Source organism: Platalea leucorodia, assembly GCF_965183815.1.
Source record: "Platalea leucorodia genome assembly, chromosome: 5".
NCBI classification, from domain to species: Eukaryota; Metazoa; Chordata; class Aves; order Pelecaniformes; family Threskiornithidae; genus Platalea; species Platalea leucorodia.
Window position 1 is genome coordinate 84,748,067 of NC_138827.1, and position 17,645 is coordinate 84,765,711.

The 17,645-nt window shown below is 52.6% G+C and overlaps 2 protein-coding genes across 4 annotated transcripts in view; one reads left to right on the forward strand and one right to left on the reverse strand.

Annotated features, from left to right (window-relative positions):
• Positions 1-2,021: 2,021 nt before the first annotated feature.
• CNOT9 (CCR4-NOT transcription complex subunit 9) lies at positions 2,022-16,104 on the reverse strand. Its single transcript, XM_082314280.1, has 8 exons — positions 15,991-16,104; positions 11,579-11,758; positions 10,350-10,465; positions 8,914-9,023; positions 7,966-8,075; positions 6,904-7,002; positions 4,330-4,421; positions 2,022-3,640 (listed from the first exon to the last, which is right to left on the reverse strand). The coding sequence occupies exons 1-8, from the start codon at positions 16,012-16,014 to the stop codon at positions 3,472-3,474; spliced, it is 900 nt and encodes a 299-aa protein (XP_082170406.1). The 5' UTR covers positions 16,015-16,104; the 3' UTR covers positions 2,022-3,471.
• Positions 16,105-16,363: 259 nt separating this feature from the next.
• USP37 (ubiquitin specific peptidase 37) overlaps positions 16,364-17,645 on the forward strand; it is a 36,782-nt gene continuing 35,500 nt past the window's right edge. For 2 of the 3 annotated variants that reach the window (XM_082313740.1, XM_082313742.1), the window contains exons 1-2: positions 16,364-16,426; positions 17,314-17,521. In XM_082313740.1, the coding sequence (XP_082169866.1) occupies positions 17,366-17,521 (156 nt within the window). In that variant the 5' untranslated portion in view covers positions 16,364-16,426; positions 17,314-17,365. Of the gene's footprint in view, positions 16,427-16,938; positions 17,113-17,313; positions 17,522-17,645 lie in introns of those variants that run through there. The other variant, XM_082313741.1, reaches the window with a different exon arrangement.

The window sequence follows — 17,645 nt, forward strand, 5'->3', positions numbered from 1 at the left end:
GGGACCTCGCGTGTTACTGGAGACAGAGCAGCTGGGGTGCCATCCCCGCTGCCTCCCAGCAGTGCCCAGTGCCAGGGCTGCACGTTCCCAGCACCGGCCCTTCTTGCACGCTCAGACCGCAAGGACTCACCGCAGAGCCTGCACCCTCCCGCATCCGATGTGCCGGGGGCGCACCGACCCCCCGGCCCAGGGCTCAGGGCGCCCGCACCCACAAATGGAAGGGTTGCACCACCGCTCCTCTTGGGCCCTGCAGAGTGGGTGCCCTGATGCCCGCTGGCTTGCACAGCCCCAGGAGCATCCCGTGCCCCCCCCGCGGCATGCTCTCATCCCCCCTGCGCCCGATGGCCTCCAGGGAACCAGTGGGGGGACAACCCCAGTCACCCATCTGCCTGCACCCTCCTGCCTCCTGGCAGCACCCAGCCCGGCACGGCCGCTTTGCAGGGTCACAGCTCCAGGTGCCCGCCTGCCCCGTGCCCCCTGCGCTGCAGCAGGCGAGTGGATGGAGATGGGGATGGTTTGGGGAAGCCAGTGTGGAGGGGGAGGCACCAAGGCTGGAGGAGCAGAGAGAGATCCTGGCCTGGGACAGGGATGGGCTTGGTGCCACCATCGGGTCTGTCCTCTCTGCACCCTGCCACCCATGTGTGCAAGGAGGCAGCATGCAAGGGAGCTGCTTGCAGCCTCCAGGCCCGTAACCGCGCTGAAATTTTGGAGCTAAACTGATCTCCCCCAGTGCCAGCCCTTACAGCTCCCAGCACGGCCCAGGTGTGCCCAGCCCTGCCCCAGCCGTGGCGCCGTGCCTGCCCCACACACGCAGCAAAGAAGAGAAGATCCCTTCCAGCGCAGGGAAGATCCCATGAGCGTGGACAGAAGGACACGGCTGTTTCGCTCTCCCTGTTGCGTGAGCGATGCCCCGAGCCCAGCGCAGCGCGGCCCCATGCAGCCCCCCCTCGCTCCAATCTGAATTACGCTGTCGAGGGGAGCAGGACAGGAGCCGAGGGCTGGAGAAACCCAACCCAAGGGCTTCCCGCAGGGCTGCCGCCTCCTGCCAGGGACGGCCCCAGCTCCCCCCAGCACACGCTGAGCCACCGCAGCTTCTCCCCTGGAGGTGACAGTCCCCAAGCGGAGCTGGAGGGCCAGCGGGTGTGAGCGCTCCCCAGCCGCTCCAGCGCAGAGTCCCCCCGGCAGAATTAAATGCCACCGTGGGGGTGGCGGTGCCAAAGCAGGGAGGGATCCCCCCCCGCCCCGACACCCTCCTGCTGTCCCGGTGTGCACACAGGCTGCCCAGCCCCACGCAGCTGCCCGAGCCCGGGGGTCCCAGCCCCTCTCCCCCCGCAGGACTCCCGGTTTAACCCTCACCCCCGCCGCCCAGCCCCGTACCCACTCTCCGGTGCCGCCGTGCCGCTCCGCCGGTGCTCCACCGGCTGCTCCGGGCTGCCCGCCCCTCGGCAGCGGCAGGGCGGCGAGCCCGCCCCCGGCCCCCGCCTCCCAACGCCGTCTGGGATTAAGGTCACGATTAAGGACACGGTGGTCCACGGGCAAGCCCAGCTGAGAGAGACGGAGGAGGGAAGGAGCAGGAGAGGGCTGGAGCATCCCATAGCAAAGGGAGAGGCAGAGGTGGGTGCGAGGGCTGCAGGGCAGGGACGAAATTTCAGATGGTCGATGCCAGCTGCACCCCAGAGCTTGCAACCAAGCTGCAGGAAGCTTGCAACCAAGCTGCAGGAAGGCGGCGAGCGCTTTCCCCGGCGGGCTCCGTACGGAGCCCGCCGGGGAAAGCGCTCGCCGCCTTCCTGCAAAGCGAGACCCCTCCACCTTACCTGCTCTGGGAGCGATGGGGTGCCGTAGGGATGCAGCCAGCTCCCACCGGGAAAGGCCACGCGCTCTCCCCAGCTCACATGCAATAAATCTTCTCCCTCCCCCCCCCCCCCCATCGCTGCTTGCCCTCGCAAAGAGATCAGACTGGGAGCAATCTGTGCTGGCTGGGGTTTTATTATTTATTTAATAATAAAAAAAAAACCCACCAACAAAACACCCAAACAGAAGCATTCTCACATTCTGTCAAGGTCAGGGGAAAAGAAGGCGATGGTTATAAAACAGGACCCCGGGGCAAACAAGAGGCCGTGCTCTGCCCTGGTTACGCAAGGCTGCGAGGGGAGGAGGAAAGGGAAACCCGACATGGGATTTAAGACACTGTTGGCAGGACACAGCAGATGATCAGCAAAATGAGCTACTCGAGGAGGGGGGAGAAATCAAGTAGCTGCCCAGGCTTGCCTGCAGCCAAGCGCAGGCTCCGCTGCAGCAGAGCCCGGGAGCTCCTCTGCTGCTTCCGAGAGCCGGCCGCGCCAACCCCCCGGCGCAGGGCAGGCAGGTAAGCGGCTGCTGGTCCGGTTTAATTCCGGTGGGGCCGGGGCAGACGCCAAGGCAGGTCTGAAAGCTGAAATGGATGCAGGCGGCTGGCAGAGATGAGCTGGAGGGGGGGAAAGGGAGGGGGCCAGGACCGAGAGGCGCCTGGCAGGCAGCGGCAGGCGCGGAAGCCGGCATACCTGGAGCCCGCAGGATGTCGCTCCCAGCTGTCCCATGGCAGGGGATCACCGGTCGGTGGCCTCCCGACCACCGCAAGGCAGGTTTCCTAACGCTGAGCTCCATTTGCCGAGCCAGCCAGCAGCTCCACTGGGCAAGAGCTGGGCTAGAATGGGAGGCCAGCACACATCAGCCCCCAGCTGCTGGTTAGTGCGGGAGCGCACTATTTACAGCCCAAGAGCCACAGTCCTGCTGTCTTCTCCTCCCCTAGGGCCCTGGGAAGCAAGCTTATGAGGCGTGGGTTCCTCGCAAGTAATCCACCCCTCCTCTCGGGGCAAGCACCGCGATGGCCCGGCTCCAGCTGATGCCTCTGCGCCAAAGGCAAGGAAGAGAGAAGCTCGCTGCGCCAGCGGGATGCGGAGCCAGGCGCAAGGATGTGCTGGCAGGGAAGAAAGCTGACCCTGGTCTACCTGCAGCTGAGTAGCAGTCTTAAGAGGGGATAAAACAACTGGATCGGCTTTTATTCAGCTCACTCATCTGAACAGATACGTAAACAAGAAGTGACAAGGAACTAGAGGGAGGTGGTGCACGCAGCCTGTGTCACGCACCGCTTGGGCAGAGGCTGAGCTAGCTGGAAGAGTGGACATCCGCACTACCCCCTGCCTGGCAGTGGGGGGAGAGATGCCAGCCAAGCCTCCTGGAGAGATAGGGATCTTTACAGATTGTTTCTATTGATTTTTTTTTTTTTTTTTTTTGAAGCTGTAGTATCAGCATTTGCTGGTGTTGCGATCCCCAGAGGCATGCTGCATTGCTACAGAGCAGCGCTTTGGCTGGGTGGGATGGTCCGACAGGCCGGCAGCTGGCATGCCCAGTTTGTTGCAGAACAGGTCACCTGTTCCTGGTTCTTTGTAAACCTGAGCTGTTTCTTCCCCGGTCCCCCACTTCCCCCAGCAGTCATTGCGGAGGAAGAGGGATGCCTCGTGGGTCAGTGACTTGACCCTCTTGCAGGTTCTTGACGAGCTGAGCCAGCCAGCGCTTTGTGGTGGTGTCGTCCTTCAGGACCTGGGCGAAGGTGGTGTCCTTCAGTTGGTCAGGAAGGCACTGCCTGAGAGCTTCACGTGCCCTACATCAAGAGACAAGAAACGGGGCCCAACAAATAAACTCACAGGGGCAAGAGGGGAGCAAACCCCACTGGGGACACGACACTCCTTTGCCCGGGGGTCTCCCTGGCAGGGCCGGCCAAGGAAAGCACCGAGCAGCAGCGCCGCAGCGCTCGGCCAGCCAGCACGGCTCCCATCCCTCACGCTAGACCCCACGGAGCCAACCCCTGTGCCCTGACACCTGTCAGTCAAGAGCAACGCGATGCCAGGAGAGGCTGAGACAACAAATACATACCCAGTGGCTTTAGGCAGAGCTGCTGATCAGGATGAAATCGGTTTGTATTCCCTCAACTGAATTTCATCTATTGGCTTCTACTGCTAACAGCCCACATGATGCAGAAGAGGGAGAGTGTGGCGTACCTCCTACCTCAGTCCCTCCCTCGTGCCCACTTCAAGCTACATTTCAGCTCAGGCAGTTGTAACCTGCACAAGCCCCAGACAGTTGCTGTTTCTCCCATGTACCATAAAAGCTCCTGGGACTAGCAATAAAAAACCCAAACCAACCAAAAAACCCACCCATTTTCCACACTGAGCTAAGGCTGACACAAGGACAGACAAGGAACCTTGCCTCTCCCCGAGTGGGCACTGTGGAGAAGAACTGCGCTTCCAAGGCAGCGGGAGAAGCCCCTGCCCAAACTCCTAAAATGTTTACCTGGGGTTATCGGAAAGGCGAAGGTAGCAGCGGACGACATGTTTCAGCAGCCGTGCCGACGGCTCCTTGGAGAGCTGCAGGACCATTTTACCCTGTTTGAAAGAGGCCAGTGCCACCAGTTAATGTCTTTGTAAGAACAGCTTCACAATCAGCAGAGACTGGGAAACACCATTAAGTCGCTCACTCTGGCTTCCCACGCATCACAGCCCGTTACCTTTCATCTAGATACCCCTGCATGGAGCCCGGCGCTCTGCTTGCCAAGATGCCTTTGAGAAGAGCAGCTAGCCACGACCTGGAAAGGATTCTCCCAGCAGCTTGGGGAAAGCTTGTCTCATCTCTATTTGGTTTTTACCTCCCCAGGACTGCTTAGTGGTCCAACTCGCTGCTAGGTTAAAGAGAACCTGGGGTTTCCCCCTTGTGGAAGAAGGGGAATGTATCCCAAACGCTTTGATAAGCTCAGGCTGAGTAGCCCCGTGAGGCGTGTTCCCAAGCTCTGCAACACTCCCATTCTCACCTGCGCTGCCTTCATTTCAACACCCTTTTAAAACGTTAACAACGGACTGGGAAGCCACGCCGAAGGACTGGGCTCACCCACACCACGGATAGCAAAATCCACATCTGGTCTTACCACGCACCCAAGAGCTGTGTTTTCTCTTTCTGCTACATCCCTCATAAAGCCATTACTGGGAAGCAAGACGAGGGCAGATCTCCCGGGCCCAGCCTCCATTTCTCACACTATGTAGGACTCTGCAGACGGTTGCACCTCTGAACGCACCCAGCCTAGCGAACAGTGTGGATGCATGCCTGCTTTGAAGCGGTTTAACAGTCTGCTTCCTCATATGTAGGAGTCAATCTGTGCAACAAGTTGGGTTTTTTCCTGCAAAACTACATTGGCTAGCACTAACCATTTTCCTCATTAGCCAAATTCACCTGCATTTGGGTATCCAAGCAGTTAGCAGGTCCCCCTCATCTGCCCTTTTGTAAGCTTCCTGTTCTCAGCAATTCCCCAGAAAACCAATATTTCTTCAAAATAAAGAACAACAAGTCAGAGAGCTCCTCGATGGGAATGCTAGCTTGCTCTTTTAAAAGCATCTCATACTTGTCTAACATCTTACTCATTATCAGCAGATGAGGAATTAAATCATCACCCTCATGAGACAGGAGTACACTATCTTGATTTTTGAAATAGAGAACAGAAACGTCTATGAACATTTTCATCTTTCTCTGTAGCACTGTGGAATATTAATCATGGCACTGCTTCACCCAATGGTGGGATTATACCACAGCTAGGATTTCTTCCATGCTAACACAGCTTTACACACCCACATCCTTCTGTGTTCGTACCCTTCCCAGCCACGGATTCTTCCTTGGTCTCCTTTCCTCCCCTACCCCAGGGTTTCTAATTGCGTCCTTCACTTTGCCCCTAAGCCAGATGTACTTTCATCAAAGCCAATCCTTTTCTTGAATGCAAAAATCATGTCACACTGGATATTATGGACATCAGCTCACAATCATTCATATTTTGCTGTTTGTGAGTGAATTAGGAGGTAACATTTTCTTTATGTTTGGGAAAACAGACAGACAAATAAATATTCCCAATGAAAGCATCAATATTTAGGCACAGAAGCAGCACTGCAAAGTGCTTAACTTAATGCTGTGTTTTCTTCTCCTGAGACTGCTCTTTAAAAAGCAAGCAACCAAGCAAGCAAACACAAAAGCAGGACAATAGCTGTTCCAGGGCAGACATACATTCCCCTCAGCGAGCTCGAAGATAATAAAGCTCAAGCTGGGGCTATTACTCCTGGGATGAACAAATTACAAGTACCCAAACTTCTCCTTCACAGGGGACAGGGAATGGACAAAAATCATCTGCTCTCTCTGAGTTCCAACACAAGCATTAGCATCGTAAGCAGCAGATAGTAGGAGCCAGGTTCAGAGAGGTTGGAAAAAAAGGAGGTTGGCCTTCCAGGCAGCAAACAGAAAACCTGTGAAACTCCTTGGTAAAGGACACTGTGGATGCAAAAAGCTTCCGTGGGTTCAAGGGGAGGACAGGACAAACACTGGGGCTTACTGCATGGAAAACCCACAACTTGCCCCAGAAATCCAAAGCTGAAAATAGCTGGCAGCTGCGAGACTGTTACACAGGCAATTATCACATACACTTGCCCTGCTCTTACTCCTTTGCTCAACCTGCTGCTCTTTCAACCTGTTGCAGGTGACAGAGATGGGAAATGGATCCATGGTCTGAGCCATGTGATCATTCTTACATAAAATTAAATCAATTCACATCCAACTAACAACCCTGAAAACTTTTTCTTCTCTGGAGATGCTTACTCGGTTTATCTTGGGGAATTAGTATATTACAACTAGTATGTGTTCTCTTGACACGTAAACCAGAGATATACAAAGGAAACATGCAGAAGCAGAGAGCTACAACATCGCAAGCAGTAAGCCCAGGAATGATTTGCCTCCCTTATCCTGCGCCAGCCAGAAAGCAGTAAAGTAGCTGCTGAAGAAGCTGGCTGCCAGAGCATAATTTTTTTTTTTTAAAAGAGAGGAAACAAATCATCTTACCAGTATCATGGCAACATGGGAAAACCGCTCGTAAGTCTGACAGATATATGCCAGCCCTGTGTCATCCAGGAGGATTTTCTGAAGAATAAACGTAGCAACCTAGAATGGGGAGAAAGCAGAAAAGAAAGTGTATAAACAACTTATCTACCCTGAAAAGGGACAGCCTTTGTGCTGTGTTCTTTTCAAGGCAGCTTCAGAGCTGAAAGGCCTTTCAGCAGGCAGCAAATGCTTTACGCAGTGAAAGTTTAAAGCCAAAAGAAAATGCAGGACACTACGCAACGCTTGGCATCTCTGGCTAAAGAAAAGAGATGGACACAAAGCGGTGTGTACAAGACAACTGGATGCAGGTTGCATAAGACAGCAACTACCGCCGGGCCGCTCAGGACAGCCCCAGGATTACGGCCACACTACTGCGGTCACAGAGCAAGAAGCAGGAGAAGGATCTGTCCCTGGGCCCGGCCATCTAGACAGCAAGCTGATTTTTGTTTTCATCTTGAGCGTTACTGATTCACCATGAGACACGTGACTTTCTGGAAGAACCTCAGCCAGCAATGTCAGCAGGCTTCACCAGAGAAGCACACACCGACTAAAACCTGTGGCCAGCCTACCTGGGTCATCGGACCAGTCTGACCACAGATTTGAGCTCATGGGGGAAAGGGGCCCCTGATCAGAGGAGACAGCAAACTGGTCCAGTATGGTGAACATTCCCATAACCACCACTAACAGCTGCTGCCCAACCTCTGCACTGCATAGCTCCAGCATTTGTTTTCTCAGGCCAAGGAAAGTTGATCCAGCTCAGCCCTGAAACTTACTCTGCAGGGCTGCAAAGAAGGGAACGGGTGTTGAGAGCAGCAAGATCTTTCCCAGCAAAACTACCAAGCTCAGGAACTCCAGCTCCGTTTGGTGGTTTTGGTTTGTTGGTTTCTTGAGGAGGTAAAAACTCCACTCAGAGTTGTCCCGGCATTTGCAACGGGACACAAGCCAGCTCTGCGGGTTACTGGCTGCCTGGTCAGTCAGAGATAAACAACAACAAGTCTTAATTAAGACAAAAAGAGTAGGTACCGTTTTGGAGAGTTCACTGCCAGACTCCATAATGCGTAAGCACAGGGGGATAATTTCTGTTGTCAATAAGAAATTTATCACTTCTTGCTCATCGGTTTTCACCAAGGCCCCTTGAAGGAAAAACAAAAACCAAAATCAATAAATGATACATTGTTTCAAAAAAATCTCACCTTTCAAAGAGGGCCTGTGCTGTGCCCTCCCCAGGAATCATTAAGTCTGAATGGCAGGCAGAGCAACTGTCACCTTAAATATGCTGCAGCACATGGCCGGAGAAGAAATCGTTTTGGCAGCGTAAGCGTAATCAAGCTGGGTTTGGGGGTTGTTTGTTTTTCAGAAAGGGGGTGCATTCCTGGCTCTCCCCCAGTGGTAACACAAACACAAGAGGATCATGCCACCCTCAGCAACTTCTGGGAAGAAGAAATGCATTTTAAGACCCTCTTACTTTATGCATTGAGAAAGAAATGTTTTGGGCAGAAAGAAGAAAAAAAAACAAAAAACAAAAAAAACCAAAAAACAGGGTTAAGGGGAAGACAGGGCAAATACACCCAAGTCAATCAATGACAAAAACCCAAAGAAAGCCCAGTCTGTACCCACCCATCCCATCCCAGCTGGCTGGGCTGAGGGTGAAGGCACAACAAGCCCGCATGTGTTTGTACTCACAGGAAACATATTTTTGGCAATGCACCCAGATTTCAGTGTTTTCTTATTAGTGAAAAGCCCAGTTCCTACACACTAAGAGGAACCTGCCTCCACAACTGATGGAAAAGGAGCAACTCCTCCTGTTAATACTACAGGACTTGGAAGATCCCAATAAAAAAAAAAATAAAAAAAAAATAATAAAAAAAAAAGACACCTGTGATTTTGGTCGTGCAGGTCTCTATACCCACAGCATGAACTCCATCCAACTTGATAAGAAACCAGTGCTCCAGCATTAGTCTAGCTGCTTACCAATCACTCCGAGGCTGGTGAGCCGCAGGTACTCAAACGGACGTGTCTTGCTAACTGTGTGCAAGAAGGGGTACAGGAAGAGAGGGATATGAGCTGCCAGAAAAGCTGACCTGTAGGAAAGGGAGAACACCCAACGTGAGAGACAAGGAAAACAAAGCGAGCACACAATCTAGCGTTACCATGCAGAGCCTCAGACTATTCCTGACAGACACCATGGCTGCTGCTCCTCGAAACAGGGTAATAGTTTATTCTCTGATGGAAGGTATGAAGGAAATTCTGCCCTGGGCACAGCACAAAACCTAACACCTAAACTGTCAGTTACCTGCATGGCTGCTTCCAGCTGACCAGAACACAGCATGTCCTGTTGTTTTTATTACCTCTTGCTGCCACCCAAACCCTCTGCTTTGTACATTCACTGTTGCATTTCACCTTGCAGGCTCCCACAGGCAGGGACAGTCAGCCACAATGCATGTGCAAAGCCTCTGCATGACAGAAATCCAGACTGGCTGATCTCTAGGCATTACCACAGTTTAAATGTACACAGCCACCTTTCCACAAGAGTCCTCACGCTGTCTTCTGACAATAGTGAAAGATACAGACTGCAGGAAGAAACCTGGAGATTGCTCTGATAGCAGAGGGAAGCTCTCTTGCAATCACTCAACATTCTTCCTCTCTTTTCAGTTTTCAAACTTTAAATGTAAAGGTGTGTGGTGTAAAACTACCCTGTTTCTTTGGATATCATCTCATGGAGGGTTGCTGTTCAACACTACTTTGCAGCAGCAGAAAAACAGCTTCAGCTATGCAGCACTTTCTTCTCAGCAGGAACAGAAGCATGAGATCATGGATCTCTGGGTAGTTTTCTTCGGAGTTTTAGCTACTGATTTTGGCTGAACCAACATCATCTTTTCCCCTGCTAACATGGGCTGGACACAGACTGAGAAAACCTGAAGTCAGGCACTGGCTGAGGACTCCAGACATGGCTCTGCTATTGCTCCCTTGCCACACACGGGCTCTGGGAAGGACAGTCCTGCTCATTCCACCCTTTGGACAGCTGGTCTAGGTGACTGTAAGCTGCTGGTCTAAATAACTGTAAGCTCATTAAAACAAGGATCCTGGACACAGCACTCAGCACAAAGGCACCCTTATCTCTGGCTGAGCTCCCAGGAGTTGCCACAACCCAATGTTTTGGGAATTTGCAGGATCTCAGAATGATCCAGGGAATGCAACGCATTTAGGACCACCATAAAGCTGTCATTCCAATAATCCATGCAAACAAGTGAAAGCAGCAGGCAGCTGCCTATCTTCCAGCTCTGTCCTCTGCTCCACTTCTCTTGGTAAAAAAGAAGAAAGCAGCTTACGCGCTTCCAGAGTCAAACAGACAGGCTGAGCTGTCAACACTAACACCTCAGAAAACTCACACGCTTGGAAACGCTTACCTCGTTTCAGGATGCGATGCAACACACTGTAGTAGAGCTAAAGCATTGCAGACTCTGTTGGACTGATGGGCTGTCAAAGTCGGAGGATTGATTGATGGATAAATATTTACAATTTCCTAAAAATTAACAGACGAAGAAAAGCTAAAGGAGAAAAACACCAGAAAGCTGTACCAAAGCACTTGCCCAGCAAGGAACTATGGTGACAGGAGATGACAGTTTGCTTTCACCAAGCATCACTTTGAAGTTACATGGCAGCCACCACGCTGCCCAGGCAAGGGCAGAGCTGGGTCAGAGTCAATTTGACAAGGAGTCACAGGAATGCATTCAAACCTTAATTTCAGTAAAAAGGGGTTCATTTGATTTGCTGGGTCTTTACTAGCATAGAAACTGCTTTGTTTTGAACTTCCAGATCGAAGAGGAGCGTTACTCCTGTGCCTAGAGGCAGAGCACACCCACTCTATTCATACCGTAGCTGCTGGTACTCTTCTAACTCAATGCAGGGGAAGCAGCTGAAGGCAAGAAATCCAATTCAGAAATCTGCCTGCTTCCAACTATAGCTCCCTTCTAATTTTCTTCACTTGTTTCAGGGCCACTCCGAGAACCGTTTGACATCGCCAATTCTGCACTCTTTTCTTTCCTTCTTCGAAAGAAATGACTAGATTTGGCACTGAGAGATAGCCAGTCATTAGCTGTAGAGTAGCTTGCCCAGAGATAAGCTGAGCCGCTTGGTTTCACATGAAGTGCAGGTACATTCCCTTGCAAGGATCTCTGGAGCAGTGAGCAGCACTCCGATGCTGCCCTGCCAGCAGGCTCCCTGCAAGGGCAGCCTTCTGACCAGGAAGTGCTCAAGCTCATGCAAAACAAATCAAACCAGAGATCTTTGGAGTAAGACTGTTGTGGCTCTGCTACGACACTGTAGGAGAATAAGCAGAACCTGATCCACAGGGAGTCACACACCCAAGAACTTGCCTGTTCCCCTTCCAACTATGTAAGCTATCTAATTAGAAATCTTGCAGTCTCTTACACACATCACCTTACTAGTGATGATTAATGGCAAATGGGCTTCCCACATCTGCTCCCCTCACCACATGATCCAACATACATCATACTCCCAGCGACGGCAATAAGGGACCCCACCAGTGCTTCCCCAGATCTGCCCCGTGGACGCACAAGCTCTGCAATGTGCTGGTGCTGCACCACGGAATAAAGACGCCGCCAGTCCTACCCACCTGAAGGAGGGCTGCGATCGTGCCAAACGAGTGCCACAGCATCGGGGCAAGGTCAGGCACAGACTCACGCTTCTTGCTCAGCTCCAGCAGCGCATTCTCCCGTGTCTCAGGGCTGGACAGCTCATTGATCCACTGGTAGATCTTTTCACGGTCGACCTGAGCCAGTGCTGTTGGCACAGGCTGGGAGGGAGACAAGAAAACTTCAGTCCAAACATTTTATCCGAGTCTCGCCCAAATCCTTCCCACAACCTGGCAGATAAGCAAAAAAGGGCTCAAGAAACTCCTGACTGGAGGAAGGAAGAACTAAAGCTGCATTAAGATGCTCTGGATATGGATCCCTTCCTTAGATCTTAGTCTTATTATTTCACCTATCTGAAACACAAAGGTTTTACTTTCTGGCCTGACTCGTTAGGACAGTCTCTCTTAATCCACTTGTTAAGTAATACCTTGTATCTTCATTCAGCAATATAAGAGAGCCATGCTGCTGCCTGTCTGTGCCAGCAGAGCTCCCGGGGAGGTCACACATACTTTAGCCAGCTATCATTTGCTCCACCTGCATTTAGCACACATTCATTTCACACTCCAAGTGCGAGCTTCCACAAATTCGAAGGAATGCGGACGCTACCTTTTTCTCTCCAAACACATCCATGACATTGGAGCCTGCCAATGGGATTCCCCCAACGTCCATGAGAAAAAAATATTCATACAAATACTAGGAAAATTCTCACTACTCCAATATCAGCGTGACACCACCCACAGCCAGTAACACCTGCTGTTAGAGACGACTCATGTTCATCCTGTGTATCTTGTTTGCATGCATGGAGCTAAAAGTGAATTTTTCAAGACTGATTTTGTGGAAAAATTCCTGTTCAAAATAAACCCAGGTAAGGGTAGATCTGTATTCACAGTCAAGGCACATTTTCTACTACTCAGAAGAAATGCAGGATTTCTCTTCTGCCATTCTTGGAGCATCAGGGAAAGAACAGCATCAAGGCCAACAAGGTTTCAAGCCAAAGAAATGAGGGAAGGCTGGGAAGGAAAGGAAGAAAAATGTAGAACTGTAGCATAGTTTCTGTGGAAAGGGCAAAGAGCAAGTCTTTCAATGGAAGTTTGTCTCATGCCTCTGCTGGCACAGCAAGCACTCAAGGTGTAAACAAACACTCAGCAGGCTTCCCAAAGAGACAGTTTGGGGATTCAGATCCAAAATTTTGAGGGAGACAAACACAGGCATTAAAACCCGCTGTGCAAACACTTCCAAAAGCCAGTTCAGAATCTATTCAAACATTCTGCTGCAGTGTTGACTGTTCAAGTGAAGCACAGCCCTGCTTGTACACTGCTGCTCCTGAGCTAGCCTGCATGCAACCAGCTCAGCATCCCCACGGGTACGGCAATCACAGCCGGGAGCAAAGAACGGACTGTATTTCTTTTTTTTTTTTTAAGCCCAGACTGAAACTCTCCATGCGCTTACCACACCAGATGTGAGCTCTGCCTGTACTGCACTGACAGCAACGCTACTATTAAGCGGCTCATCGCCGAGGCACTGAAGAGAATACAAAGGAGTTCAAGAATCGAAAGTGGCTGGAACCGAACCTGAAACCACATGCCAGAGGCAGGCTCCCAGAACTGCAGGAGGGATAAAGGGAGACTTCTTAACCTTTGGCAGGCACCTCCAGAGCTTTCCGTTTCTATTTCTGCAAATGCTTCCCTCTTCCGTTCATCTACAAATTATATCCATAGCCACATCCAAAGAGATGCTTCCCCAGCTGTGGGATTTCTCTCTCCCCCAGACAATTTCATCGTATTATTTAACTTAAATGTCACTATACAAGCCAATGTGCTGTTATCAATCTCTATACTCTAGGGCTCAAATACCTTTATAGCTGTTTGTCTTTCCTACTATCCTCTTTTTTTCCTCTCGTCTACTCAATTATTTTTTTTTTCCCCAGAACCTCACACTAAATTACTAATCCTAACAAATTTATTGTGCTCTTACAGCTGGGAGTGCAATTCCAATGGCAACTCCTACACTGGAGCTCAGAAAGAGAGGGAGAATGAACAGAACTCATTTGTTTTTATTTGGGATAGTAGAGTGACAAGCAGTGCAGCAATAATGTTGTTATAATTGTGTTATCTAAAGCTTCCATCTATTTTTCTGGACTCGCTAGAAGTTTCAGTTCCTGTAAGCTTAAATACATCGACCCTTTAAAAGCACAATCATGTGCTTGTGATCCCTAGAGAACACTAAGTAGATTTTCCACACAATTAAGTTTATTATGTCCAATATCTGTCTTAGCCAGAACCAACTGCTTTTCACAGGCTCTACAGTTTTTCCTCTCCTTTCAGCTTAAATTGAAAGACGTTTTTTCCTAATTTCCTACTTTTTTGTTGTTCCCCCTTTTCCCTCTAAAACCTAAAATTCTGGGGAACCCTGCAGGTTACACACAAATCCTGCAAGCTCCGAGACAGAACCCTGCCAAGCAGACTTTCTTTTGCATGCAGGGAAAGCAAAAGTCACCAACAGTATCTCAACACAGCACAAACTAGCCACCTCTGCATCATGAAAGATCTTGTAACACCTTCCTCAAGAGTACCTCAAACATCCACGCCCGATTACATCTCCAACAACACATAACAAACTGGATTTAGGCAACTGGCTTTCTCTCCTAACTGAGCAGTTGCTGCTAGGCACACTGGTAGAAGTACTGGTCAACCAAAGCAGAACATTGACAAACTGGATACGTGTGCTTTTTAAACTATTCCGATAGATCACCAACTCAAAAATAGCAAAATAAACTTTGAACTTCAACAGCGGTGAATTAACTGGTTTGAGTTGGGCCTTCAATGCCTTACTGCTAGTTACAGCTACATTTATTGGCTTTAGCCTGTTCTCAAGCCTCTATACACGTTATGCCATCTTCAGGTCTGAAATCAAAGCGTCACCTCTGCCACCAGCATTGCTGTATAAAGACCAATGCTCTGGCTTACCGCAGCTTTATCACAACAGTGTTCACAACATCCAAAGGGATTCCTGAGCCAATTCATGACCCTACTACGAGGTAATGTTATTTCTCGCAGCTCCCAAGCACATCTCCAGAGCCAAACACCCTTCCCGGTCACCTTTAGCCTAAGCATACTAACTGACTGTGGTAGGAAACTTTTCAATACAGAACTACTAGGTGGTGTGAATTACATATAAATTAAATATATATTCAAATGAGTCCCAAAATAAAGTTTATTTCTATTCCTGAAACAGATTAATTTGTTAGAATTGTCTTCTAAAAAAATCCTTTTATAGAAAGGTGACTAGAACACGGATAGAGGATTAATGGGAGATAAAACAGTCCCTCACGCATTTCAACAAGCACTTAGGAATTATATTGCTATAAAAATGTAAATGCTGATCAAGACAGTTCACTATGATCTTGCACACCCTTCTATGCTCCAGAAAGCGTCACTTTAAATCAGAAGTATTCCCAGCACTCCAAGAACCAATTTAAAGTCACAAGCACTTAAACAAAGTGGGAAGACTTAAAAAGTTCTCTCAACTCCTGCTCACAAGTACTTTACTCACTCTTGTCTGCTTCTTAGCGCAAGCAGATCCTTGAGCTAACCTCATTTGGAAACAGCCCTAACTGCTGGTCTGGCCATACACCTCCCACAGCAGAGACTCCGTCAGCTCCAGGAAGCCTCATACGCACGATGAACGTGGATTTGGAGAAGAGAAAAGCGAAACACAAACCCGCTCAGACGGGAGATAAGCTCCCATAACCACATGGTTCAAACGCAGCTCCCATTTCCGAAGCCAGCCAGGCCGAGGGACCGTTCCGCTCCCACCAGCCCGGACATCGGCCGCCCCATCCCACCACGGCAGCGGCGGAGGGCGAGCACCGACTACGGACAGCACCGCAAGGCACTGGGGGAAGAGAGAAGGAAGGGGCAGTCTCTGCCCTTCCTCCCGCCGCCATGAGGGCCTTTCTGCTCGCTCCGCTTTCCCCCTGCAGCCACGGCCACAAGTCACGGAGCTCCCCAGCGGGCTGGGCAGGCGGCCGGCCGCAGGGCGGGAGCGCAGCGGGCAAGGAGGAGGGGAAGCCCTGCGGGAGCACAGCCGGGGCACGCAGCGGGGAAGGGCTGCCGGCCCCCGGGAGAGCCGCCCCGGCCCGCGGGCGGCGGGGCCGGCTCGGGGGAGCCGCCGGGGGGCTGCTGGAGCGGGAAAGCGCTCGCTCCCCGCCACCAAAGGGATCCGCCGCCCCCGCCGGCCACCGGGGCGCTGAGGGGAGGGAGCTGAGCGGGCCTCCGCCACCCCCCCGCCCCGCCGCGGCCGGCCGGCCGGGGAGAAACGCCCCCTCACACCTACGCGCGGCCTGCGCAACGGGGTCCCGTCCCCAGCCCCGTCCCGCCGCCTCTCGCCTCACCGCGGCCGTGGCCAAGCTGTGCATGGTGGGAGCGGTGCCGGTGCTGCCGCCGGGCCCGGCTCAGGAGGCCGCCGCCGCCGCCGCCATAGACGCGGGCCCGCCCCGCCCCCCCGCCGCCAGGGAGGCCGGGACAGGGGCGGGGCGGGGAGGAGGGGGCCTCGCGCATGCGCACGAGCGGGGCGGGGCGGGCGGGGAACCGGCGCGGGGCGGCTGCGGCGCATGCGCGCGGGAGGTCGCGGGGCGCGCCGGGAAGGGCGCCGCCCCGCTGACGTGAGCGGGCGCGCGCGCGTGCGTGCGTCGCGCGGCGTCTCGCGCTGCTGGCCGGTTCCCGCCATCTGTCGCCGCCGCCCCCCCCCCCCCTCTTTTTCCCCCTTCCCCTCCCCCCTCCCCCGGGCCTCAGCCCGCCCAGCGCCGCCGGGGACGCGCCGGGACGCAGGTACCGGGGCTCGGCCCCCCCCCCCCCCCCCCCCCCCCCCCTCCCCGCGGTGCCCGGCCGGGTCCCGTCGTCGTCTACCCCCCCCCCCCCCCCCGCCGCGCGGCGCCTTCCCTCAGAGCGGCCCGGCCCGGGGCGGCCATGGAGCGGCGGGGCGGCAGGCGCTGCCCTCGCCCCCCGTGTCGCTGTCTGGGCGGGCGACGGGGCCCTGCCCCGGGGGCGGCGGGGTGGGGAAGCGGGACCGCCGCCGGGTCGGGCTGGGAGCGGCGGCGGCGGCTGAGCGCGGGCTGCCGGGGGGGACCCCCCTCGGCGGCGCCTCCCGCGCTGCGCCAGGGGCCGCTTCATTCATTTCTTCTCATTTTTTATGTAAAATCCGCCCCGCCGTGCTGGCCGGCAGCGGAGCGGGGGCTGCTCCTCGTACCGCCGGGCCGGTGGCTCTGCGGGCGGAGCAGTGCGGGAGGGCACCGCCGCCCCGGGCAGCCCCGGCCCGGCCCCCGCCAGAAACGAGCTCCTCTTCCCTCTCAGGCTTCCCCGAAAGTTAGGTTTCCATCTCTTACCGGCTTTCCTCAGGCGGTTGTTTGGTTTTTTTTTCTTCTTCCTTTCCTTAAATCTGTTGAAGTTGCTTTAAGGATTTGCGAGAAGTTCTGTGTCTGGATTGGGTCCGCTCGCCTTTCAGCGGTGAGGAATCGGTGCGTTGCTGCCCAGACTGGGAGAGATTTTATTAATCTAAGTTCCCTTCACTTGTGTCTAACTCTCCTTCACTTGCTTTAAAAATACCAGCAAAACAGTTCTACCGCCCTTCCACAGAAACTTTAAGCCACACGCATCTTTCTGTAGAAATTATATATATATATATATATTTATAGTTACAAATTTCTTCTTTTTAACAGGTTTTTAAGGTGGAGTACGCTTACTCTTGGTAACTCTTTTCTGTGAGAAAGCATGGCTCCGCTGAAGGTGCACGGACCTGTCCGGATGCGCAGCATGCAGACTGGGATTACAAAATGGAAAGAAGGGAGCTTTGAAATTGTGGAGAAGGACAACAAAGTGAGTCTAGTGGTTCACTACAATGTTGGAGGAATTCCAAAGACGTTTCAGGTACACCAAATATTAAGGCTTTTGTTTGGGCAGTGCATGGATTGTGCTCTTTTGTGAACAGCTGTCCTCTTCAAGGCTATTAAGTGTCACACAAACTCCCCTCTGTCACTGTTTCTTGTTCCTC

What these genes read in the sequence shown, in the direction of transcription:
- CNOT9 (XM_082314280.1), bottom strand. Translation starts at nt 16,014, where the DNA reads ATGCACAGCTTGGCCACGGCCGCG. An exon ending in CGATCGCAGCCCTCCTTCAG is followed by an intron (nt 10,466 to 11,578) that starts GTGGGTAGGACT and finishes GTTAATTTTTAG; the next exon opens with GAAATTGTAAATATTTATCC. An exon ending in GCAGTGAACTCTCCAAAACG is followed by an intron (nt 7,003 to 7,965) that starts GTACCTACTCTT and finishes TCCCCATTCTAG; the next exon opens with GTTGCTACGTTTATTCTTCA.